This window comes from Engystomops pustulosus, chromosome 5 (genome assembly GCF_040894005.1).
Source record: "Engystomops pustulosus chromosome 5, aEngPut4.maternal, whole genome shotgun sequence".
Lineage (NCBI taxonomy): Eukaryota > Metazoa > Chordata > Amphibia > Anura > Leptodactylidae > Engystomops > Engystomops pustulosus.
Genome location: NC_092415.1, coordinates 201,002,951 through 201,028,317, shown reverse-complemented (window position 1 = coordinate 201,028,317; position 25,367 = coordinate 201,002,951). Strand labels below are relative to the sequence as shown.

Here is a 25,367-nt window from a genome sequence, read left to right as displayed (position 1 = left end):
TATGCGGAGACATAAATTACTTGTAGTTTGTTGAGAAGTCACTGTCCTTTTAAAGCACTTATTGTAAAAAGTTGAGCTTATGTTGACGCTCACCACAGAGTTTTGCATTTACATTAATAAAGGATTATCTCATCTCATCTTAAGAGGACTGTTTTTGCACTTAATTTCTGTTTTTGACACAAACCCTTGACCAAGTCAAATAGCAACTTGTAATACAAAGTTTTGCTCACACCATAAAGTTTTGCAATTGAAAATGAAGCAACTTTACACTGGGTCTATTTCCTACCACGGTCTCTGCAGCAGACGAGGCAACTAGCAAATACTCCAGTCTCAGACTTTCTTCAACTAAGTTTCCCTATCTAAGTATCACTACTGATAGACTATGAATAGCGGCTCTTCACATGAAAACACAGTCTGCATAGGAGCTGTAGACACAAACCAATAAGCCATTTCCATATAAACATCATGTCAGTAACCAGAATTGTCAGGACACTGGTCACACTACAGAAAACAGACCCATGTTACATCACCAAGCACAACACAGGCCTCAGCCCTCACCCACAATCCACTGCACTTAATTACATGTACACATGCAAATCCTCACAAGCAAGTGCAGGGTATTCACATCACTGAGCATCATTCACTTTTTAAAACCGCTATACAAGTATGGAGTTTAACTTATAAAATACATGTCTTAGCTCTGTCTCAGAGCTGCACTCACTAATCTGCTGCTGGTGCAGTCACTGTGTCCATACATGACATTACTTATCCTGTACTGATCCTGAGTTACATCCTGTATTATACTCCAGAGCTGCACTCACTATTCTGCTGCTGGTGCAGTCACTGTGTACATACATGACATTACTTATCCTGTACTGATCCTGAGTTACATCCTGTATTATACCCCAGAGCTGCACTCACTATTCTGCTGCTGGTGCAGTCACTGTGTACATACATGACATTACTTATCCTGTACTGATCCTGAGTTACATCCTGTATTATACTCCAGAGCTGCACTCACTATTCTGCTGCTGGTGCAGTCACTGTGTACATACATGACATTACTTATCCTGTACTGATCCTGAGTTACATACTGTATTATACCCCAGAGCTGCACTCACTATTCTGCTGCTGGTGCAGTCACTGTGTACATACATGACATTACTTATCCTGTACTGATCCTGAGTTACATCCTGTATTATACCCCAGAGCTGCACTCACTATTCTGCTGCAGTCACTGTGTACATACATGACATTACTTATCCTGTACTGATCCTGAGTTACATACTGTATTATACCCCAGAGCTGCACTCACTATTCTGCTGCTGGTGCAGTCACTGTGTACATACATGACATTACTTATCCTGTACTGATCCTGAGTTACATCCTGTATTATACCCCAGAGCTGCACTCACTATTCTGCTGCTGGTGCAGTCACTGTGTACATACATGACATTACTTATCCTGTACTGATCCTGAGTTACATCCTGTATTATACTCCAGAGCTGCACTCACTATTCTGCTGCTGGTGCAGTCACTGTGTACATACATGACATTACTTATCCTGTACTGATCCTTAGTTACATCCTGTATTATACTCCAGAGCTGCACTCACTATTCTGCTGCTGCTGGTGCAGTCACTGTGTACATACATGATATTACTTATCCTGTACTGATCCTGAGTTACATCCTGTATTATACCCCAGAGCTGCACTCACTATTCTGCTGCTGGTGCAGTCACTGTGTACATACATGACATTACTTATCCTGTACTGATACTGAGTTACATCCTGTATTATACTCCAGAGCTGCACTCACTATTCTGCTGCTAGTGCAGTCACTGTGTACATACATGACATTACTTATCCTGTACTGATCCTGAGTTACCTCCTGTATTATACTCCAGAGCTGCACTCGCTATTCTGCTGCTGGTGTCACTGTGCACATACATGGCAGGCGTAAATTCATGTTCAAGGATGGACATACACTATCACACAGAAATCCTTGTTGTTCCTCATAAAAAAAGGATTGAAAAATGGCAGCTGCCAAGCCAACAGATTCAGACAATTCAACTTTACAGCAGATTGTGCAAAAAGCTGATCATGCATGGCAACAAAAGCAGCCATAAAACTGCAAAGCAATTGTGAGCATCACGTCATTGTGAGCGCAAGCTCTTGTGGTAGCCGACACACCTGGAATGGCTCCCGAGCTTCTCCGCTCCTCTCCAAATAGCAGCAGCGGCCGCCGCCTGCTGTACAGAGACAACAGGTCAGCGATCAGAGTATATAAAAATCATAAGAAGACAATAAAGCTCCTCCAAACCGCACAGCAAATCCCTGGGACAGAGGTCTGGATGGGGGCCTGTCTGCCAAAACGTATCCTACACCAACCCTCTGTGGTCTCCAGACGGCGTCTCAGCGCAGACTTGGCCTCCACCATCGTGGTCAGATCATAAAAAGCAGATTAAAAAAAAAAAATTATTTATACTTTATATATGTATATAAAGTGCATCATTCTCAATGTCAGTCAATGCAAACCCAAGCTCTGTACATCCCAAGAGGCCTGACATATTGGTTACCGTATATACTCGTGTATAAGCAGAGTTTTTCAGCACAAAAAAAAAAAGTGCTGAAAAACGTCCCGTCGGCTTATACACGACTTATATACTCACCCTCCCGATTGCGGCACGTCCCGTCTTCTTTCTTCCGTCATGGATGCTACCATGTTATCTTCCAGGCCGGCGCATACTATGACGTCAGCAGTGGCCCCGTTATAGATGCGCCTGCTGGAAGAAAACATGGCCGCGTCCATGACAGAAGAGGAGCCGCGGGGAAGAAAGAAGACGGGACGCGCCGAAATCGGAGGTTGAGTATATAAGTTTATTTTAGTAGTGCTGGGGAGGGGGGGGGGGCAGGCTGGCTGTATGCTACAAGGGGGCAGGCAGGCTGGCTGTATATGGGGGGGTGGGGGGGCTGTGACCAGTGCATTTCCCACCCTCAGCTTATACTCGAGTCAATAGTTTTTCCCAGTTTTTGGTGGTAAAATTAGGGGTCTCGGCTTATTCTCGGGTCAGCTTATACTCTAGTATATACGGTACTTATATAGTCAAGCACAGGGCAGGGCACTAGCATAGAGGGGGAGGGAAGAGAAAAAAATTGGAGAAATGAGGGGAGGGGTCGTCTAGCGCTAGTGAGAAGAGGGGATGGGTCGTCTAGCGCTAGAGAGAAAAGGGGAGGGGTCGTCTAGCGCTAAAGAGAAAAGGGGAGGGGTCGTCTAGCGCTAAAGAGAAAAGGGGAGGGGTCGTCTAGCGCTAGAGAGAAAAGGGGAGGGGTCGTCTAGCGCTAAAGAGAAAAGGGGAGGGGTCGTCTAGCGCTAAAGAGAAAAGGGGAGGGGTCGTCTAGCGCTAGAGAGAAAAGGGGAGGGGTCGTCTAGCGCTAGAGAGAAAAGGGGAGGGGTCGTCTAACGCTAGAGAGAAAAGGGGAGGGGTCGTCTAACGCTAGAGAGAAAAGGGGAGGGGTAAAAAAATATAGGGAAAAGCAGGAAAATAAAATCAGAAGGGGGGTAAGGAGATTGATCCGCCTTTTCCTAGCAGGTGTTGCTCCCAGAATTGGTTCTACATCCACTTCAATCAGTGGATTGCTATATACTATGGATAATCTATAATCACCAATCCCGGGGTATTGACCAATACCACTGGCTTCCAGCGCCCCCTACCAGCAGTTGTTTTCATACTGCATTGCACACAGAGAACAGCCCCATACACTGTATAGTGGTTGTACTTGGTACTGCAGCTCAGCTCCCCCTTCTATTCATTGGTGTCCAAGTTCATGATGGAACAGGGAACATTCAAGTTGTTGCTGCAACATCAAACATTCCAAGCAAAGTCTCCAGCAAATAATTGCAACATACTATAACGAAATCAACACAGATTACAAATCCTCCAAAGGAGCGTCTCCCGATGAGTGTTTTATCCATCGAAAGAAGAAAAAAATAGAAAAAAAAATCCTGCTTTTATGGTAAAAAGAGCTTCTTGGTAGCCGCTATATGCGCCACTTATGAAAATGTTAAAAATACGGCCTGTGGCCCTTTAATGGCTATAATTAAAGTGATGTATGTATAATTGCGCTGCTTTCAAAATGAAAAGACGTGGCCCTTGAAGATAATTGCGCGCGGTGAGAAATGGCTTCCTACGGAGCAAAGAGCCTCAACACTGGGCCCAGCCAGGCTAGAGAATGGGCCTAATGACATGAATGAAACATGGACGAGGCCCCAGCGCGTACGGAGTTAAGAACAGCCAGGGAGATCAAAAGCGGCCGGCGATGTACAGAAATAGGCCACCTAAACCTGGATGTAAAGCAGGAGCCGAGCCGCTCAGTGATTATCTCCCCCCCTCCCCACCAGGGCCACTAACGGGGAGGGCAGGAATAAAAGGGGCCACAGCCTTTCAAATGCGGAATTACTGGAGAGCGCTTTTATGTGGAGATCTATAGGGAGTCGTGTGTAATCATGTATCAGGCATTATGGAAGGGGTAGGTAGTGATAGACACATCCTCTCCCACTATACAGATAGGAACATTTCCTATTTATTGCTATAGAACAACAAGTCCCAGCAAGTGCATTATAGCAAGAGCCCTTGCACATTACAGCTGAAAAATGTCCCTTCTAGAATCCCCTTCATGTTATGAACGCTCGTCCTTTTCCTTACACATAATCTCCAACTTATACATATGCAAACGAGCAGAAAGGAGTCATTTTTGCACGAGACGAGTCAAGATTTGAAGCTGCAGCTTTGGTTATGTAGTATTTAGAAACTTACATATAATGTCATATTTAAGAATAGAATGCAAGAACAGCCCCACCCACTGTATAGTGGTTGTACTTGGTACTGCAGCTCAGCACTCAGGGCACTAGGAGGAAAAATACAGGATCCTCCTACAGGATTATGGGACACCCAAATTGCTGCAACATCAAATCTTTTTATGCAATTCCGATGTGTTTCTATGAACTACAAAAGTGGAGTTAGGCCCCTTTCGCACCTGCCCAGTGGTTGTTATATATCCGAAAGCAAACTTTATACAGCCCCATAGACAGCAATAGGTGCCCGGCGGTGGTGGTAGGGTCCACAGGGAAAAGATACACATGGGGAAAGCTGGAGCATGCGCCAAGTCCATGCAGCGCTATTTCCTATGAAGAGGTTATACATATTGATGACCATCTATTTGATAGGTCACTACTGGGTGATCGGTGGGTTGCACCCCTGCTGATCCCGACAGTACATGTAGTGGAACCGCAGGAGATGCAGCGCACTGAAAGAAATGCAGCGTTTGCAGTGAGACGGTAAAAGTCCCCAGATATCATGGATGGAGCTGTCCAAAAAAAAAAACATATAGCCATAGGCTTAGCATAGGGATCTCAGTTCCATATAAGAAACTTTGATGCAGTTGATACTCCAATTTCTCCCATTCACTTGAATTGGGCTTTGCTGCAGTACCCCCTACAGTCTGCAGGGCGGCGCCGTTTCTGGAATAAAGCAACTATTGGTTTCTTCTGACATTTCTCTGGGTACCTGGATTTCATCAAGCAATATCCATTTCTCCAGTAGTGGGGTACCCCAAATTGCACGAGTAAAAAGGGAGGATGAGATATAAACGCTGGTCTGGTTTCTGATATGTCCTGGTTATATGCATACCTGTCTCTGAGCTTCTGCCAGGTTGTAAGGCAATGCCCCCTCCTCCAGGGGAGCGATCCGATCAATATCTGCCATCGTCATGCGCCTGCAAAAGGAAATCAGGCACAATGAATAGTAGCGTGCACCGGGCACACGGCACGGCACCGCGGGCACACGGCACGGCACCGCGGGCACACGGCACCTCGTGCACCGGGCACAAGGTACGGCACGGCGTGCACCGGATATACCGTATACCCAGTGTACGTGGTGTAACACATACACAACATGTAAATACATCTACACTCACTTAGAAGGTTATTGTTTTTCTCTGCATTATAATGCGGCAGCGTCTTACTCACCCCCTCGGCTCGTATAAATCCGCTAACTGGAACAAGATGTCAACTTCCATGGGAGTAACCTGCCCAAATCTCTGCGCAGCCAACACAAACTCCTCTGTACAAAGGGAGACAGGACAGAAAGAGTCAACATTAGACTGACAGGGAGGGAGCAAATGGTGACATTTAAAAGGGTTTTCATGTATTTGGAAAAAACACGGCTGTGTTCATTAATAAACAGCGCAACACGTGAGAGCAGGTGATGCCTGGTACTGCAGCAACACAGGGACAAACCATATTCAGGTATGGCGCCATTTATAATCTTTTAACACATGTAATAAGGGGATGTCCTGTACACCGAGTAATTGTCAGTAGCCTTAAAAGGTTAGGCCCTATCCACAGGATACGATCTCTGAGTTTGCTGTATATGGTATATGGTATACGATTGCCGAGTATGGTGACTGTCAGCCCCACATAGATGAATGCGGCAGCCCGGCCATGTGCGACCGGTTGCTCCACTCATCTTGGGGAGCAACAAGGGATCCAACAGGTACATTGGACTTCCCATTTTTGTGATCTGTAAAGGTTTCATCATTGAGACCCCCACCGATCACCAAGTTAGGCCCCATCCTATGGAGAGGGCCAAACTTGTTTTGGGGGGAAAACCCCTTTAAAGAGGTGTTTCCGTTTCAGCTGATAAATCTTATTGCTTGTGTAATGAACTTTCTGCATCAATTCCTCACGGTTTTCTAGATCTATGCTTGCTGTCCTTCATAAGGCAGTTTCTATCTATACTTCCAGAGGACAGAAATCTATCCCTGGTCATGTGATGTCACACAGGTGCACGGCTTGTTAGATCCCTGCTCATGTGATGTCACAGGTGCATGGCTCATTATGTATCCCTGGTCATGTGATGTCACACAGGTGCACGGCTTGTTAGATCCCTGCTCATGTGATGTCACAGGTGCACGGCTAGTTATATCCCTGGTCATGTGATGTCACACAGGTGCATGGCTCATTATATGTCCCTGGTCATGTGATGTCACAGGTGCACGGCTCGTTATGTCCCTGGTCATGTGATGTCACACAGGTGCACGGCTCGTTATATCCCTGGTCATGTGATGTCACACAGGTGCACGGCTCGTTATATCCCTGGTCATTTGTTGTCACACAGGTGCACGGCTCGTTATGCCCCTGGTCATGTGATGTCACACAGGTGCACGGCTGCTTATATGCCTGGTCATGTGATGTCACACAGGTGCACGGCTCCTTACATGCCTGGTCATGTGATGTCACACAGGTGAATGCCTCCTAATATCCCTTGTAATGTCATATATCACACAGGTGCACAGATAATTATATCCCTGGTCATGTGATGCCACACAGGTGCACGACTCGTTATATATGTCATGAGCCGAGCACCTGCGTGACATCACATGACCAGGGATATAATGATCCGTGCACCTGTGTGACATCACATGACCAGGGATACATTCCTATCCAATGGAAGTAATCAATAAAGCTTCCTATAGATTGACAGCAAGCAGAGATCTACGAAACTGTGAGCAGTTGATAGAGAAAGTAAATTGCAAAATTGTATAACTTTTCATTACACCCCTTCAAGATGTGGGGTTACCTTCTTCAGGACCAACACTGTAGGAACATATTCTGGACTTGATGGACCAATTTACTGTAATACTTTATAATCTAAACATTGTCTATATCTTGAAGAAGAGGACTAATTATTGTATTGTTACCTGTCAGATTACTATACATTTTATTACTTATTACATCCAGATCGAAACACAAGATTTTTTTTTTTTTTTTTTTTTAAAGTTGGAATAGTTAACCCCCTTCTCATCACATGACCCCAGGACTGACCTTTGGTGACCTCTACATCTTTCTTATTGCCGGCCAAGGTACTGTAGATCTTCCTAATCAGCTCCATGTTGTTCAGCAAGGAATTAAAGCCATTAAAGTAGGAGAAGCTGACCTGATGAGATATGGTCCCTCCAGCGGCCTTCAGCGAAACATAGGGGGGGGGGGGGGGGGGGAGAAAAAAAAAGGAAGATTTATGCAGACGACAACATGGGCTGTCAATGAAAATACTTTTCTGCTGCTAATAAACTCCATGAAAGTACAAGCCGAGAACCTAAACAGATACATATGGCGGCGGATTACACGGCCTCGGCCCGCGCTGATTTACAAGGCTAAACCTTCAATATTGCCGGGGTCAGAAATGTTTTACAAGTCTATTTATTTAGGGTAATGAATGTAGAAACATCACAATATAATGTGCCCCGGGGTGAAGGCAAAAACAGAGCCAAATGTAGCAGAGGATACAGACGGCGAGGAGAGACCGTGTCCTAATGGGGTAAGATACTCCTCTATTAGCTCCGAGTAGGTGGATAGGAAAATTCCTTTAATTAAAGGGGTTGTACCTGCGTTACTACCTTTTATAGGGCGATAACCTTTATGTCACTAGTGTTTACCCCATGAAACTACTAGTCCCATCAAGAAAATCCTTTCTAGTATTCACTCTTCTGTGAAATCACCAATTTTTCATGTGATAATGACCTGAGAAGAGTCATATTTTGCCCGAGATGATTCAAATTTAGAGGCTTCAGGGGGGAGGTCACTTCAAAACACTTCTTGTGTTGTATAGCACCTAGAAATATTCTGCTGGTGTCATATTACAGATAGGATCATGATCATCTTCAAAAGGAAATCTAGCACCAGGATGAAGGATTGTAAACCAAGCACACTGACATACTGGTGTGTGCCCCCTATATCGGGATCTGCTCCTCTTTTAGCTTAAGCCCCTGTTTTTATGGGGGAAAAAAAGGTTTTAAAATTATGCAAATGAGCCCAAGGGGCTCCTGGCTCCATATCAATCAGTATAGCGTATCATTTGCATAATTTTAAACCCTTTTTTTTTCTTCCTAAAAACAAGGGCATTATATGCTCAAAGAAGAGCAGATCCTTCCAGAGGGGGCACTAACCAGTATGTCAGTGTGCTTGATTTACAATCCTTCATCATGGTGGTAGATGTCCTTTAAGACTGCACCAGGCTTGAGGTACAGGGAGCTATGGAATCAGAGATACAGGCAGTTAAAATAGTTAAAAAGTATGGTAAATAAAAAGTGCAATTCTTTTTTTTTTTCAGCAGCTGCATTTCCACCTATGCATTTAGCTGTATGGATCTTGATTTCTGTATTTCTGTATTTCTGTAAACAGATGATTTCATAAAAAAGAGGAAATTCCTGAGAGGACATTTTAAACCCTACCTGAGGGGCTGGGAGTTTAATGGAGTAAAATTTGGTGTCAATACTAGTAAAGACCTATCCATGGTAGGGCTAATTCTATTAAGAATCGCAAAATTGAGGTTAGCTCCACCCACTAAGGGACAGCTAATGTAATTGGCCAATATTGGAGTTAGGTGGCCATTGACCTTCAGGAGGTCTGGGAATATCAATGATGGCCTCCAGAAGGTGTTTGTTTCATTTCACAATGATAGGGAGCAACAAATATGAAGACGAGGGCCATAGAAAAATAGTTAAAAGGAGATTTCATGGTTAACCCAAGTTACCAAGCAAGTCCATAGGAAAGGTCATTAATAGTTGATAAGAAATTTAGGGAATTAAAAATGTTTTCCCAGGATAATAAAAATTACACTCTGCTTCCTGTACTATTTTTATATGTGCAGGTGCAGACAGCGCCGCTCTCTGTACAGTGGCAAAACTAAATCACTGCAGCTTACTTCCCATTTAAAGAAAATCCACCATCAAAATCTATCATGATAAAGCAGGGGCTTTATTAGCTCATTAGCATAATTACAAAAGTTGATTTTAGAACAAAGGGGGTTATAGAAAAATATAAGAAGACACCACAGTCCCGGTGCCTGGATCTATGAGCAATGTCCCTGGTTTATCAGGATGGATTTAGGATGGGAGATTTCCTTGAATTGGAGACGGGCTGCAGTAACCTGCTCTGACCACTACTTTAAACCTTGTTTCCCTTAAATGAGAACAAAATCACAAAGATTTACTTACCGCCACCAGGCACTGCTCCACAAATGGCGTCAGGACGTGTGGACGGATGGTCACCATGATGTCCCTGAAGTCCATGGCATTGATGGTTCCGGTGTGGTCCGTATCACGTTGTACAAAGGCTTGTCTTGCATGTTCCAGTTGTATCTCCTGCAACGACAGAGGTCAAAAGTGTCAGCACAACAATAGATTAGTGATCACATCCAGGACTTGTCGTCTACTGGTGAAGGAAATCTACCATGAGAATCCATCCTGATAAACCAGGGACATTACTCATAGATCCAGGCACCGGGACTGTGGTATCTTCTTATATGTGCTATCCATGGCCTCCTTCCTTCTAAAATCAACTATTAAAATGCTAATTAGCCTAAAAGGGCTTCTTGGGGGAGTTACCAGAGCCCCTCCGTGCTGCAGCTATTACACGGTGCAGGAGCACTTCCCCATCCACTCAGATCACAGCAGACAGAGAGAACAGTATGTGAAGCTACAGCACAGAGGGGCTCTGGTAATGCCCCCCCCCCCCCCCCAGAGCATAATTTTAAAAGTTGATTTTAGAAGGAAGGAGACCATGGATAACAAATATAAAAAAGAGAGATTACCAGCGTCTTGGTGCCTGGATCTACGAGTAATGTCCCTGGTTTATCATGATGGATTTTGATGGCAGATTAGCTCCAATCTGTCTTGATCCTGCTAGGATAATAATATACAGTCTCTATAGGCTACACTGGACATTCATTACAGATCTAGGCAGTTACTAGCTTTGGTGATGTGGGTTACAGAGATCCAGTCAATGTGAGCAATGCTGTATGGGAAAAGTATGCAAATCCACGCTTATCAATAAAGCTTCATTACAGACCAATCACAGCTGATCATTGCAGCCCGAGACTACAGTAAAGCTTCCCAGAGACTTCACCAGAGGTCACAGGGGTCGTCTCTAAGTCCGGTGTCCTTAAAGAGGGTTTCCCACCAAACAGGTTAGGCCATATCTGCAGGATAGGATCCACCTTGCTGATCAGTGGGGGGTCTCTCCGTAATGAGACCCCCACAGATCACAAGAACATGGGGTCCGATGGGGTCCGCATTCTGCTCCATTCATCTCCATGGAGCTGGCAGAGATGGCCAAGCGCTGCGCTCAGCAATCTCTGCAAGCTCCACTGAGATGAATGGAGCATAACGGCCATCTGCTCCATTCAGATCGAGGAGCGACGAGGGGTCCAGCGGTGGTACCTAGGACACCCCCGTTCTCATGATCTGTGGGCGTCTCATCACAGTGACCCCCACCGATTATCAAGTTGTACTTGTAAACCAAAAATTGCAACTATACATTCGGTTGCATAGTAAAATCTAGGCCCCTCTCTGTAAAAAGGTTACATGGAAGTAAATTATCTTTGATCACTTTTACAAAGTCTTGGGGTTAGGATGGAGTCGGCCAATGCAGCCTGCAGATTTATAGGCTCGCTCAGCGCTCCGGCTTTCATGTGGCTGCACATCTTTCAGGAAATGGGATATGGGATGTTTCAGCTTCCTCCTCGGGAGTCCTGACCACAGCACGCGGCGAGGAGGAAACGTTAGAGCTGCTGATGCAACGCGCCGGCCTCTCGCTCGTCGCCGGTGGCTTTTAAGCTTTCCAGCTGATGGAACTTGTAGACGGAAGGAGAACATAAAAACGCGCTCGGGTCCCCATCTGGTCCCGGTTAAGAGCGACATGAAAAGAAAGTTAAACAAGCGTCTCCGTGTACACTCAGGGCTCCCGCTGCCTACTGCCCAAGGTCTAGACATTGTAACGAGAGCATAACTCATCCACAGCGCTAAAGATTCCTGCTCCGGGAGGCGATACCGCAGGGTTCTGTCACTTTGTATCCATTCAGCCTTCTACAAGGAAGTTGTAAAACGGAGGGGAGCCAAAAAAGATAAGACAACTCTCTAGTACGAGCAATAAATTATAACTAAGGACCTGGTTACCGCCCCTTTAAGAAGTGATACATATAATATACAAAGTACAGAGATCTCTGATCTAAAATGACAAACAAAGTGATTTTGTAACAATTATTTTGTAATTTTGTAACAATTCTATGGAGAGAATTCTTCAGGGCTTGCAGTGGAGCGAGATGCGCCCAATTTATTAAAGGGGTTTTCCCAGCTGCGTAGCTACAAATGACCTATGGAATAGTATACGGATACACTATACGGATACACTATACGGATACACTATACGGATATAGTATACGGATATAGTATACGGATATGCGGATAGGTCATAAATAGCGGAGATGGGAATACACCACTTTGATGCCAGTTTCTGACTGATTATGTGCCAGGCTGCTCGAGGACAGATCCAACTTATACTTATCCAAAAAGTGCAAAATTAAAGCATGCGGCACCGAGCAGCTGAGCACAGCGAGTGGCAGCAGTTCCCAGATGTTTCCTGCCATGGAATAACTCATTTGGAACTTAACCCCTATTTACAGGACAGGGCTGAACATTGAGGGTCAGACTTCTGGGATCCCCACCGATCTAGAGGGGATCCTGTCCTCACAAACAATCCATTCACTGACTAAGAGTTCCAGAGATTGCTGAGCACAGCGCTCGGCTACGTCCATAATTTCCCATAGAATAGAATAAAATAGAAATGAGTCCATCTCCAGTACTCACCAGCAAAAACTGGGTGAATTCAGCATAGGGCAGAAGCCTCTTCCGGTCCTTTCCAAAGTGCAGCTGAATGAATTCACAGTTCCAGTTGAAGGGTATCCGCTGGTGGATGGTGGTCTGGCCGAATACCTGCTTTACATCCTCTATGGAGAGAGAAGGGAAGGACGAAAAATAAAAATGCTGGAGCTGAGGGGTGAGGGATGGACAAAAGTAGGTGGATTATGCCATGGCATGCTATAGAGCAATGGTCCCCCAACCACTGTGGCAGTCTTATATTTATTATCCATGGCCTCCTCCCTTCTAAAATCAACTTTTATAGTTATGTTAATGAGCAAGTATGGCTCTTGGGGTGTTACCAGGGTCCCTCTGTGCTGTAGCTTCACGGGCTGTTACACTGTGAAGCAGCAGCACTTCCGCCCTCCCACCATGAGAGATAGCAGCAGGCAGAGGGAGAGAGTAAGAGCTGAGATTGCAGTGGGAGACGATGTAACAGCATGTGAAGCTACCACATGGAGAGGCTCTGGTAATGCGACCTAGAGCCCTTATGCCTCAGACAATTTTCACAGTTAATTTTAGAAAGTAAGAGGACATGGATAACAAATATAAGAAGTTACGGCTTGGATGTATGAGCAAGTGTCCCTGGTGTATCATGATGGATTTTGGTGGTAGATTTCCTTTAAGAACAAGGTGACTGGTCCTTATATCCCCCGATATTTGCCATAAGAGGAAGCTCCTGAATGAAGAGCTACACTCGCCAAAATATGGTCAGAATCAGTTTGATTTTTGTCTGCGCTTTGCATTTATCCCCTATCCAAAGGGTAGAGAATAAGTTTATGATGAGGGAGTCTGACTTCTGAGAGCGAGGGGAGGCCGCGGCTGGACACTTCGTTACTAGCGAGGGGAGGCCGCGGCTGGACACTTCGTTACTAGCGAGGGGAGGCCGCGGCTGGACACTTCGTTACTAGCGAGGGGAGGCCGCGGCTGGACACTTCGTTACTAGCGAGGGGAGGCCGCGGCTGGACACTTCGTTACTAGCGAGGGGAGGCCGCGGCTGGACACTTCGTTACTAGCGAGGGGAGGCCGCGGCTGGACACTTCGTTACTAGCGAGGGGAGGCCGCGGCTGGACACTTCGTTACTAGCGAGGGGAGGCCGCGGCTGGACACTTCGTTACTAGCGAGGGGAGGCCGCGGCTGGACACTTCGTTACTAGCGAGGGGAGGCCGCGGCTGGACACTACGTTACTAGCGAGGGGAGGCCGCGGCTGGACACTACGTTACTAGCGAGGGGAGGCCGCGGCTGGACACTTCGTTACTAGCGAGGGGAGGCCGCGGCTGGACACTTCGTTACTAGCGAGGGGAGGCCGCGGCTGGACACTTCGTTACTAGCGAGGGGAGGCCGCGGCTGGACACTTCGTTACTAGCGGGGGGAGGCTGCTTCTGCCGCTGGACACTTCGTTACTAGCGAGGGGAGGCTGCTTCTGCCGCTGGACTTTTCGTTACTAGCGAGGGGAGGCTGCGGCTGCTGCTGGACATTTCATTAGTGAGGGGAAGCTTCTGCTGGATATTTCATTAATGAGGGGAGGTTGCTACTGGTGCTGGACATTTCATTAGTGAGGGGAAGCTGCTGCTGGATATTAATAAGGAGTGGTCCTGCTGCTGCTGCTGGATATTTCATTAGTGAGGGGAAGCTGCTGCTGGATATTAATAAGGAGTGGTCCTGCTGCTGCTGGATATTTCATTAGTGAGGGGAAGCTGCTGCTGGATATTAATAAGTAGTGGTCCTGCTGCTGCTGGATATTTCATTAGTGAGGGGAAGCTGCTGCTGGACATTTTATTAAAAAGGGTAGCAGCTGCATTTCCCACTACTAGACTCGAGATAATAAGTTTTCCCAGATTTTTTTCGTAGCAAAATTTTGTGCCTTGGCTTACACTCATGTACAGCATTTATAATTTGTTCCTCATAGTGAAAAGGCCAAAGACAAGGGGACATCATAGGTGTGTGTGTGTGTGTGTGTGTGTGTGTGTGTGTTTGTGTCTATAGAAAAAGGGGAGTTATAGTGTTCCCTTTTCTGCAGCCTCTTCTTATAAAGACAGACAACAGAACATGCAGCGCTATCAGGAGGGGCTACAGAAAAGGGGGCAGATGCAAGAAAGGGGGCATTTTAGAGACCGGGGGGCTGCTGGAAACGGCACATTATATGGGTTGGGGTTAGATAGGAGGTATTTGCGGGATGACCAATGTATTTACCATTTATGTATCATGGTAAGGGGGTTACCAGACCCTGAAAAAAAAAAAAAAAAAAAAAAAATTGGGTTCAGATGGTCCCCGGATACAAAAAATGTTGGGGACCACTGGTTTGATCACAGATTTTGCACAGATCTAAGGCTAGTTATCTAGTCCATGTTCAGATGCAGCAGATTTGTAGTGGAGATTGTGCCTATATACTGATGTATACATCACGGTATATACACTGTGCATACACTAATGTACCTGGCATGTCATCCCCGTACACGAGCGCACCGCCAGATTGTTCCTTTTTAGTAACATAAAATCCTATTGGGAAGGCGCGGAGGACAATTAGCGGATCTTATTTACATGAGCGCTGTACTTAAGGCACAATTGCAGAGGGGTTTTTTTTTTATTGAATTTTGTGTGGGAAGATCACTTTTGTATACTGCAAAGGAAATTGCCCTAGCGTCGTTCTCCCGGCGCTGACACTGACTGGAGGGAATTATACGCAGAAGCTGTTCTCAGCGAAAGTACAGCCGGAGCCATAAAAGAGAAAAATTACTCATGTCTAACCCCTCCCCAGGCAAGTACTTCCAAACTTATAAAAAAATATATTAAAAAAAAAATTCAAATTTTTTTTTTAATATATGTAAACCTGATGTGCTGTTCACAGTTTAAAGGGAACCTACCACCACGATTCTACCTATAAAGGTAGATGAGGTGGTAGGTGGATAAATGGGACGTAAGGATAGCTCTTTTTGGGATAATCCTCACGTCCCCACTATCCTTTTGTAAACTTTAATGTCTTTATATGTTAATTTTATTAAGCGGCTACTCCACGCCCCAGTAGCCTCGTTCCTCCGCCTACCAGGTAATCTGCGCGCCCTCGTCCGAGTACCCGGCGTTCTGCGCATGCGCAGGGTATTCGCACGAGGAGCTGCGCGCCGAAGATTACATGGTAGGCGGAGATGTAATCTTCGGCGCGCAGCTCCTCGTGCGAATACCCTGCGCATGCGCAGAACGCCGGGTACTCGGACGAGGGTGCGCAGATTACCTGGTAGGCGGAGATAGGTAGAATCGTGGTGGTAGGTCCCCTTTAAGGGGAAACATCAGCAGCACAGACATCATTTGTCAGTAATGATGGGTCAGTGTTATCTATATAGAGGTCATAGTACAGGGAGGAGGAGATAAGCTGTGACATCATCTATTATCAGTAGTGATGTAATGATGGGTCAGTGTTATCTATATAGAGGTCATTGTACAGGGAGGGGGAGGAGATAAGCTGTGACATCATCTATTATCAGTAGTGATGTAATGATGGGTCAGTGTTATCTATATAGAGGTCATTGTACAGGGAGGGGGAGGAGATAAGCTGTGACATCATCTATTGTCAGTAGTGATGTAATGATGGGTCAGTGTTATCTATATAGAGGTCATTGTACAGGGAGGAGGAGGAGATAAGCTGTGACATCATCTATTGTCAGTAGTGATGTAATGATGGGTCAGTGTTATCTATATAGAGGTCATTGTACAGGGAGGGGGAGTAGATAAGCTGTGACATCATCTATTGTCAGTAGTGATGTAATGATGGGTCAGTGTTATCTATATAGAGGTCATTGTACAGGGAGGGGGAGGAGATAAGCTGTGACATCATCTATTGTCAGTAGTGATGTAATGATGGGTCAGTGTTATCTATATAGAGGTCATTGTACAGGGAGGAGGAGGAGATAAGCTGTGACATCACTAATTTATAGTCTTCCAAATAGAAAAAAGGCAGCACTCCAATTGTAAAGTGAAAAAACGTGAGTTCCTCTTTATTGCATGTCCCAAAACAGCAGCTTTCTTCAAGTAATTTATAGTCTTGTTATATTTGTCTACTGACAATAGATGGTGTATAACAATTAAGGGAATGTCCACAAATGTGAATGAACAACGTGTAATGCCTCATTTCCCCAGGGGTGGCACTGCAGGGAAATGAAAACGCCAATATACACTCACCGGCCACTTTATTAGGTCCACCTGTCCAACTGCTCGTTAACACTTAATTTCTAATCAGCCAATCACATGGCGGCAACTCAGTGCATTTAGGCATGTAGACGTGGTCAAGACAATCTCCTGCAGTTCTCCCGAGCATCAGTATGGGGAAGAAAGGTGATTTGTGGCCTTTGAACGTGGCATGGTTGTTGGTGCCAGAAGGGCTGGTCTGAGTATTTCAGAAACTGCTAATCTACTGGGATTTTCACGCACAACCATCTCTAGGGTTTACAGAGAATGGTCCGAAAAAGAAAAAACATCCAGTGAGCGGCAGTTCTGTGGGCGGAAATGCCTTGTTGATGCCAGAGGTCAGAGGAGAATGGGCAGACTGGTTCAAGCTGATAGAAAGGCAACAGTGACTCAAATCGCCACCCGTTACAACCAAGGTAGGCAGAAGAGCATCTCTGAACGCACAGTACGTCCAACTTTGAGGCAGATGGGCTACAGCAGCAGAAGACCACACCCGGTGCCACTCCTTTCAGCTAAGAACAGGAAACTGAGGCTACAATTTGCACAAGCTCATCGAAATTGGACAGTAGAAGATTGGAAAAACGTTGCCTGGTCTGATGAGTCTCGATTTCTGCTGCGACATTCGGATGGTAGGGTCAGAATTTGGCGTCAACAACATGAAAGCATGGATCCATCCTGCCTTGTATCAGCGGCTCAGGCTGGTGGTGGTGGTGTCATGGATCCATCCTGCCTTGTATCAGCGGCTCAGCCTGGTGGTGGTGGTGTCATGGTGTCTTTGGGCCCCTTGGTACAACGCCACAGCCTACCTGAGTATTGTTGCTGACCATGTCCATCCCTTTATGAGCACAATGTACCCTGTAACATCTGATGGCTACTTTCAGCAGGATAATGCGCCATGTCATAAAGCTGGAATCATCTCAGACTGGTTTCTTGAACATGACAATGAGGTCACTGGACACAAATGGCCTCCACAGTCACCAGATCTCAATCCAATAGAGCATCTTTGGGATTTGGTGGAACGGGAGATTCGCATCATGGATGTGCAGCCGACAAATCTGCGGCAACTGTGTGATGCCATCATGTCAATATGGAGCAAAATCTCTGAGGAGCTTCCAGCACCTTGTTGTATCTATGCCACGAAGAATTGAGGCAGTTCTGAAGGCAAAAGGGGGTCCAACCCGTTACTAGCATGGTGGACCTAATAAAGTGGCCAGTGAGTGTAGATCACAGGTGATCGCTGGAGGACTCACGTTATCACTATATAATGTGATTACAGCCTGGGGACGCTACTCAGACACCATTCAGACAACACAAAATGTACATTTTCAATTCTATTTCGAAATGACTAACAAAACATTGTGGCCCCGCAGCAGAGCAGATATGAGGAGCTTTACCATGTGAGCAGGAATTCTCCTTAAAATGCAGATTAAAATGACGGTTCCCATAGTAACGTGTACAATAAAGGCATAACAAATAGTGCGCGGTATAAATGGCGGCTTGTCAGGCAGTTTGCCGTCTGCGTCCTATTAACGTAGCAGAAGATTGTGACATGAAGGCTCCTTTTATGCGGCTGCTGCTGGTGTAACGCTGACACGGTGAGCGCTCGGGTCTTTCACATGCAGATTTCCTTCAGTCTTTTATTTGATTTAACTTTTTAACTTGTTTCAGTTTTGTAGGCGGACGTGTCAGGTAAATGTTTCACACGGAGGGAAAAAAAATAATAAAAAATTCCTACGTCTTCGATCAAATCCACCGAATAAGTTTACTGCCTCGGCTAAAGTTTGGAAAGGAGCACAAGACACATTTCATAGGTGGATGTAAATAAAGGCGATCACAATGGTGAAGGCTGGATCTGATATTCTGACGGTCTAGAGCAGTGATGGCTAACCTATGGCACTGGTGCCAGAGGTGGCACTCAGAGCCCTTTCTGTGGGCACTCAGGCCATCACCAGAGATGACTCCCGGTATCTTCCTGCAGTCCCAGACAGCCCAGGACTTGCTGTGCACAGAGGTATTTTAAGTGACAGTTCTACCTGGGGCTATTTTCGGCTTTATTGGTGCCTCAGGGTGCTGGTATCAATGAAAACTGTGACAGAGAAGGGAGTATAAATCACAAATTAAATTTCTGTGTTGGCACTTTGCGATAAATAAGCGGGTCTTTGTTGTAGTTTGGGCACTCGGCCTCTAAAAGGTTTGCCATCACTGGTCTAGAGGATCCGCCGTTGTCCGACCTTCCTACAGATCAGGTGAGGCCTCTGCACTGCTCTCCTCACCATTCTGACAAGAGCGTTACTACAGGACCTAGAGTGAGGTCACGGACCACATGGACCTTGCATTGAAGCAGGGAGCCTTTTATACTGCCAGGAGATGGGGCCTGAGTTGCAACTGGGACTGGGTATGAAGCAGAGCTGAATGTGTGAGAGTGAGCGAACGGATGCAGCAGAGCTTTATGGGCGAGAGCGAGTTAGCGAATGGATACAGAAGAGCTTTATGGGCGAGAGCGAGCGAGAAAACGGATGCAGCAGAGCTATATGGGCGAGAGCGAGAGAGAAAACGGATGCAGCAGAGCTTTATGGGCGAGAGCGAGAGAGAAAACGGATGCAGCAGAGCTTTATGGGCGAGAGCGAGTTAGCAAATGGATACAGAAGAGCTTTATGGGCGAGAGCGAGTTATCGAATGGATACAGAAGAGCTTTATGGGCGAGAGCGAGAGAGAAAAAGGATGCAGCAGAGCTTTATGGGCGAGAGCGAGTTAGCGAATGGATACAGAAGAGCTTTATGGGCGAGAGCGAAAAAAGGATGCAGCAGAGCTTTATGGGCGAGAGCGAGCGAGAAAACGGATGCAGAAGAGCTTTATGGGCAAGAGCGAGCAAGAAAAAGGATGCAGCAGAGCTTTATGGGCGAGAGCGAGCAAGCGAATGGATATAGAAGAGCTTTATGGGCGAGAGCGAGAGAGAAAAAAAGGATGCAGCAGAGCTTTATGGGTGAGAGCGAGCGAGAAAACGGATGCAGAAGAGCTTTATGGGCAAGAGCAAGTGAGCAAACAGTTGCAGCAGATGACTTAATCTGGGGTGCGTTTGTTAATCCCCCATAAAATAGGTTATATGAATGCGTTTATGGATATTTCAGAAATCTGAGGTAGCGCTAAAATTAAGCATAGTCACCATTGTCCAGCTATTTGTCAGCACTATTCTTTCACTAGCCCCTACCATTCTCATGCAATCAGTGCTGATTGTTACTATCCAATATTTCCTATTTTGGCTCTCAGTCAGGTGGGCTGGATCAGTGATCCCTGACTGCCCACCTGACCATGAACCTAATTAGCATATTAGAAACCAAGACTCAAGAACAATTAAGGAGTGGAGAAAAGGGGGTTTAGCTAATTTTTGCTTTCAAATCAGCAACACTGAAAAATTTAACAAATATATGTAATGAAAGTAGAAATTTAATGTAAAAAAAAAAAAGAATTTACCAAAAGTCACTTCTCCTTTCCCCGTTTTATCAAAGAGCTGAAAGGCCACCATGAACAAAGCGTCTGGAGCACAGAGGACGGACTCAAATGCCACAAACTCTTGGAATGAAATTAACCTGTAAAAAAAAAAAAAAAAAAAAAAGTTAAAATAGAGCAGACGTCAGCAAAATAAATTAGTGTCGGCCTCTTAAGCCTAAAAAGGTAATCTATATACACAACCCAAGCCACTCACTATTCTGCTGCTGGTGCAGTCACTGTGTACATACATGACATTACTTATCCTGTACTGATCCTGAGTTACATCCTCTATTATACCCCAGAGCTGCACTCACTATTCTGCTACTGGTGCAGTCACTGTGTACATACATGACATTACTTATCCTGTACTGATCCTGAGTTACATCCTCTATTATACCCCAGAGCTGCACTCACTATTCTGCTACTGGTGCAGTCACTGTGTACATACATGACATTACTTATCCTGTACTGATCCTGAGTTACATCCTGTATTATACTCCAGAGCTGTACTCACTATTCTGCTGCTGGTGCAGTCACTGTGTACATACATGACATTACTTATCCTGTACTGATCCTGAGTTACATCCTGTATTATACTCCCAGAGCTGCACTCACTATTCTGCTGCAGGTGCAGTCACTGTGTACATACATGACATTACTTATCCTGTACTGATCCTAAGTTACATCCTGTATTATACCCCAGAGCTGCACTCACTATTCTGCTGCTGGTGCAGTCACTGTGTACATACATGACATTACTTATCCTGTACTGATCCTGAGTTACATCCTGTATTATACCCCACAGCTGCACTCACTATTCTGCTGCTGGTGCAGTCACTGTGTACATACATGACATTACTTATCCTGTACTGATCCTGAGTTACATCCTGTATTATACTCCAGAGCTGCACTCACTATTCTGCTGCTGGTGCAGTCACTGTGTACATACATGACATTACTTATCCTGTACTGATCCTGAGTTACATCCTGTATTATACACCAGAGCTGCACTCACTATTCTGCTGCTGGTGCAGTCACTGTGTACATACATGACATTACTTATCCTGTACTGACCCTGAGTTACATCCTGTATTATACCCCAGAGCTGCACTCACTATTCTGCTGCTGGTCTAATTTCCTTTGTCAAGACAAAGTTGCTGCGGTGACTCAGTTCATCCATTACACAGAAGGAAGGTATAGTAGATCTTTGCGTAATATTTGGCTGCAGTTCCTTGCACTGGCCACTACACATAATGTTGCTCCATTCATTAAACTGGGGAACACTCATTTTGGTGCATTCAATGTTAAAACAGTTAAGTAGTTTGAGGGTCCCGATTCTGGAATCTACACCCAATTTTCCCCATTAGCTCTACTTTTGGAGATCTGGCATTATGACCTTACAAAGTATACACTGCTCAAACTCAATATTGTACTCAAGACATTTTGAAAATGAATGTCCTAATTTCTGGCAGCGACTACAGATTTTGCATCAGGTCGATGAAACAGTTAGTGAAAACCTAGAAATTTACATAGTGTCATTTCAAACTTGTTACATAGTTTATACGGTTGAAAAAAAGATACATTTATCTATCATGTTCAACCAAGGAAGGGAAGGGATTCTATGAGGAAGGGATTTAGGGGACAACAAAAAGTAAAAAAAAGTAAATTTAAAAAAAAAAAAAACTAAGAAATTTCTTCACTTTTCATAAATAAAAGTAAAATAGCGATGTATAATTGCGCTGCTCTGATTGGCAGCTGCAGGTTAATGCATCGGCTCTATACAAGTTAATGCAATGAAAGCCGCAGCCGGGTCTTTTGTCTGAAAACCTCTCGCGCACTTGGAGACGTCTCAAAAGGTTAACGAGGAGATTACAAAAAGAAATAAGGGGCCACCGATACAAAAAGGAGCAATTTCATTGACTCGTGAAGAGCCGGAGGATTAAACCCAATGAATAAATCCATCCTAATCCCCCCCACGTGGCAAAACAAAAGGACAAAAGAACAGCAAAAAAAAAATACTGAAAACTACAAATACCCAAAAAAAAAATTCAAAAATTTGGTGAAAATATTTTCAATTTGAGTCCTAGTTTAAACTCGGGATGGACGGTGTTGGATAAGGTGTTCCACGTAGGTTGGCCCATTATCTGGAGAAAGTTCTGATGTATTCGGGCCCGGCGCCCGCTGGGACACCTGTTTTTTCGCCCCCCCAGCACATGAAAAGAATCCATTGTAGGTCGTATGTTGAAGTTCATATTTAAATTTTATTTAATGACACCTAATGATGTGCAATCATTGGGAGGGATGGGGGGGGGGGGCTAATCCTGAAAAGAGAAGACGTTGCCAGGGAAACAGCCCTCGGCGCCGCCATCGGGGGCTGGGAACGCGGCCTGTGTGCCTGGCATTACTCAGGCTCCTATAGACATAAAGGACTGCGTGTAATTGACTGTGTAAAATTGATGGCGGGTTACTTTGTCGCACGGGGGTCATCATTTTGGGTAAGTGAAGACGTCACCGTTATTAGGGAGTAAATCTCCCGCGATTTTATCGGCGAGGCAAGGCCCGTTTAAGAGAGCCTGAAATACAATAAGGTGAAAATAGCCGGTTTAATTAACTCCAAGAAATTGGGTTAATTTAAATGCAGCTGCTGCGGCGGATCTTCCTTGTCCCTTCTTTAGTGATCGGATTAAAAGCTCAAGTTAATATCGGCTATTGGAGTCAATAAGACTCGGGAACTGGCCCGAAACCAAAACGTCAATGCGTTCCATCTGCATTTTGGGTTCCGTTTTTCAGTTTCCGGTTTGAATGGATACATTAATAGCAATAATGTCATTAATAGTGTCAGTGTCAAAAAAAAAAAAAAAAAAAGGATACTTTGCTTTCAGTAAGGCCTCATTCACACCACTGTATGGTTTTCCAGTTCTGTATATACAGCACGGTTTTCACCCGTATGAGCACGTATGGCAACGTATCCATATAAATTACACTGGGCTGGCAAATGATGGGCGACTATTAGCAAGCTGACAGTATGCACTGGTTCTGGCCTCCCTGGACACTGTCCGTATATACAGCAGCATATGGTACACAAGCATTTGCAGCACATATGTAACATTAATAATAATTCTGTTATTTATATAGCGCACACAGATTACGCAGCGCTGCACAAAGCATGACAAATCAGTCCCTGTCCCCATGGGGCTCACAATCCAAACAACCCAACACTATGTTTTGGAGTGTGGGAGGAAACCGGAGGACCCAGAGGAAACCCAAGCAAACACGGAGAGAACATACAAACTCTTTGCAGATGTTGATATATACGTTCCCATAGAATTCTATGCTGCATACGGAATGGAAATCCATGAGAAAATAGGAAATGCTCTAAAATTTTTCATGTCTCGCTCACGGAACGGTACTTAGCTTAAAATTGATGGCCCTATTGCACATTGTAATGAATGGGCCCGTATACTATACACATATATACAACCATTTCCATACGTTTGTGTGCATGAGGCCTTAGCGTCACTTTTCGTTTTTCATTATTTTATAGCCATCTGTTTTTTGTTTTGTTATTCCAACTATACGTTCCAACAACGGACAGCGACGGTGTAACGAAGAGGGAAAAAAAACGGATACAATTGCAAGTCTATTGAAAACAACATGGGAAAAAAAAAATAATAAAATCAGTTCGTTGTCCGTTTTTGAACTGAAACTGTAAAACCCGGGAACCTGAACTCAGATGGGGGCCGGCCCCTTAGATCTAGGATGTATCAGTCTATTTATGCCAGTACAATGTTATAGCCGCCTCAGTGTGCACGATAGGGTAGCAGATTTTGGATTTACATGGCTGAGTTCAGGCTGATTGCAGGTGAAGGTTGCCAGTTCTTGGACAAAGTTTCTCGACCCCCAACTTGATTGTCTGAAACAAATTGAACAGGGCCAAAAATATTGCCAGTGTATCCATAGAATAGGTTCTTGGTGTTTGGTTGGTGGCGTCCAGAAACCCCCCCTGTACAGATCTGGAGGATGGATGGAAAGGGAAGTAGACACTCGCTATCATCTGTTTCCCCATCTCACCCTCTGATCTCCTCTGTCTCCATTTTTAGGGGCTTTTTTAGTCAATGACCGAGACCCAACAGCTCTTCGTCCTATTGCAGACAGAGCAGTGGGGAGAGGGGGACATAGAAGAATAATGAAAAGCTTGCGTAGGGGCCAGTTCACATCTGTGTTAGGTCTTCAGTTATTTCCTTCAATTATAGCGGGACAGGACCCAGAGGGACAGGACCCAGAGCACGCCTTCCCATAATGCCTCATCTCTGTGTAGCCACCGGAAAGACTTCACCCTATTCTGTGTTTTCAGTCTCTCCTCGTTTTGGCTCAAAATAACTGAAGAAAATAACTAAAGCAAATCTGAATTAAACCTTATATCTTGATTATCTCAAGTTTCTAAAAGGAAGGGAGCTGAAGAGGCTCTTAGCAAAGGTCATCCATACTGGGTCAATGTGGGTCAGACCCCCGGCATCAGCTGGTTACCAGCATCCACAGAACCAGCAAAACTGAATATATTAGCCAGCGCCATACACTGTGCAGTGGCCGAGTCACGCAAATGCAGCTCAGATCCTATTCAAACGTATGGACGCAGAGCGGCAGTAACCAGCCCTGACCACTACAGTGAATGGCGCTGTAACCATTCAGCTTCTAACACTTCGTTCTCACTTCCACAATTGGATGAAAATAAAAGGGTTTTCAAAGATTTTGATAAAGAGAATCTATCACCTACATTTACCCAATACTAAACCAGCACAGCCCTCAGGTAGGGTATGAAATGTCATTTCCGGAATTTCTTTTTTTTTTTTTTTTAATGCAAAATCTAGAGTAGATTAGTATTGGTATTAGATTAAATATTTTTCTTTCAAACGGCATCAGGCTTGTGGTTCTGTGATCTACAGA

At 45.0% G+C, this 25,367-nt stretch overlaps 1 protein-coding gene across 3 annotated transcripts in view; it reads right to left on the bottom strand.

Moving 5' to 3' along the window:
• SLC25A13 (solute carrier family 25 member 13) overlaps window positions 1–25,367 on the bottom strand; it is an 85,824-nt gene that overhangs the window by 31,024 nt on the left and 29,433 nt on the right. For all 3 annotated transcript variants that reach the window (XM_072154358.1, XM_072154356.1, XM_072154357.1), the window contains exons 4-9: window positions 20,406–20,521; window positions 12,705–12,844; window positions 10,056–10,202; window positions 7,885–8,023; window positions 6,028–6,121; window positions 5,690–5,774 (exon numbers count right to left, since the gene is read on the bottom strand). In XM_072154358.1, coding sequence (XP_072010459.1) covers window positions 5,690–5,774; window positions 6,028–6,121; window positions 7,885–8,023; window positions 10,056–10,202; window positions 12,705–12,844; window positions 20,406–20,521 — 721 coding nt within the window. The remainder of the gene's footprint in view (window positions 1–5,689; window positions 5,775–6,027; window positions 6,122–7,884; window positions 8,024–10,055; window positions 10,203–12,704; window positions 12,845–20,405; window positions 20,522–25,367) is intronic.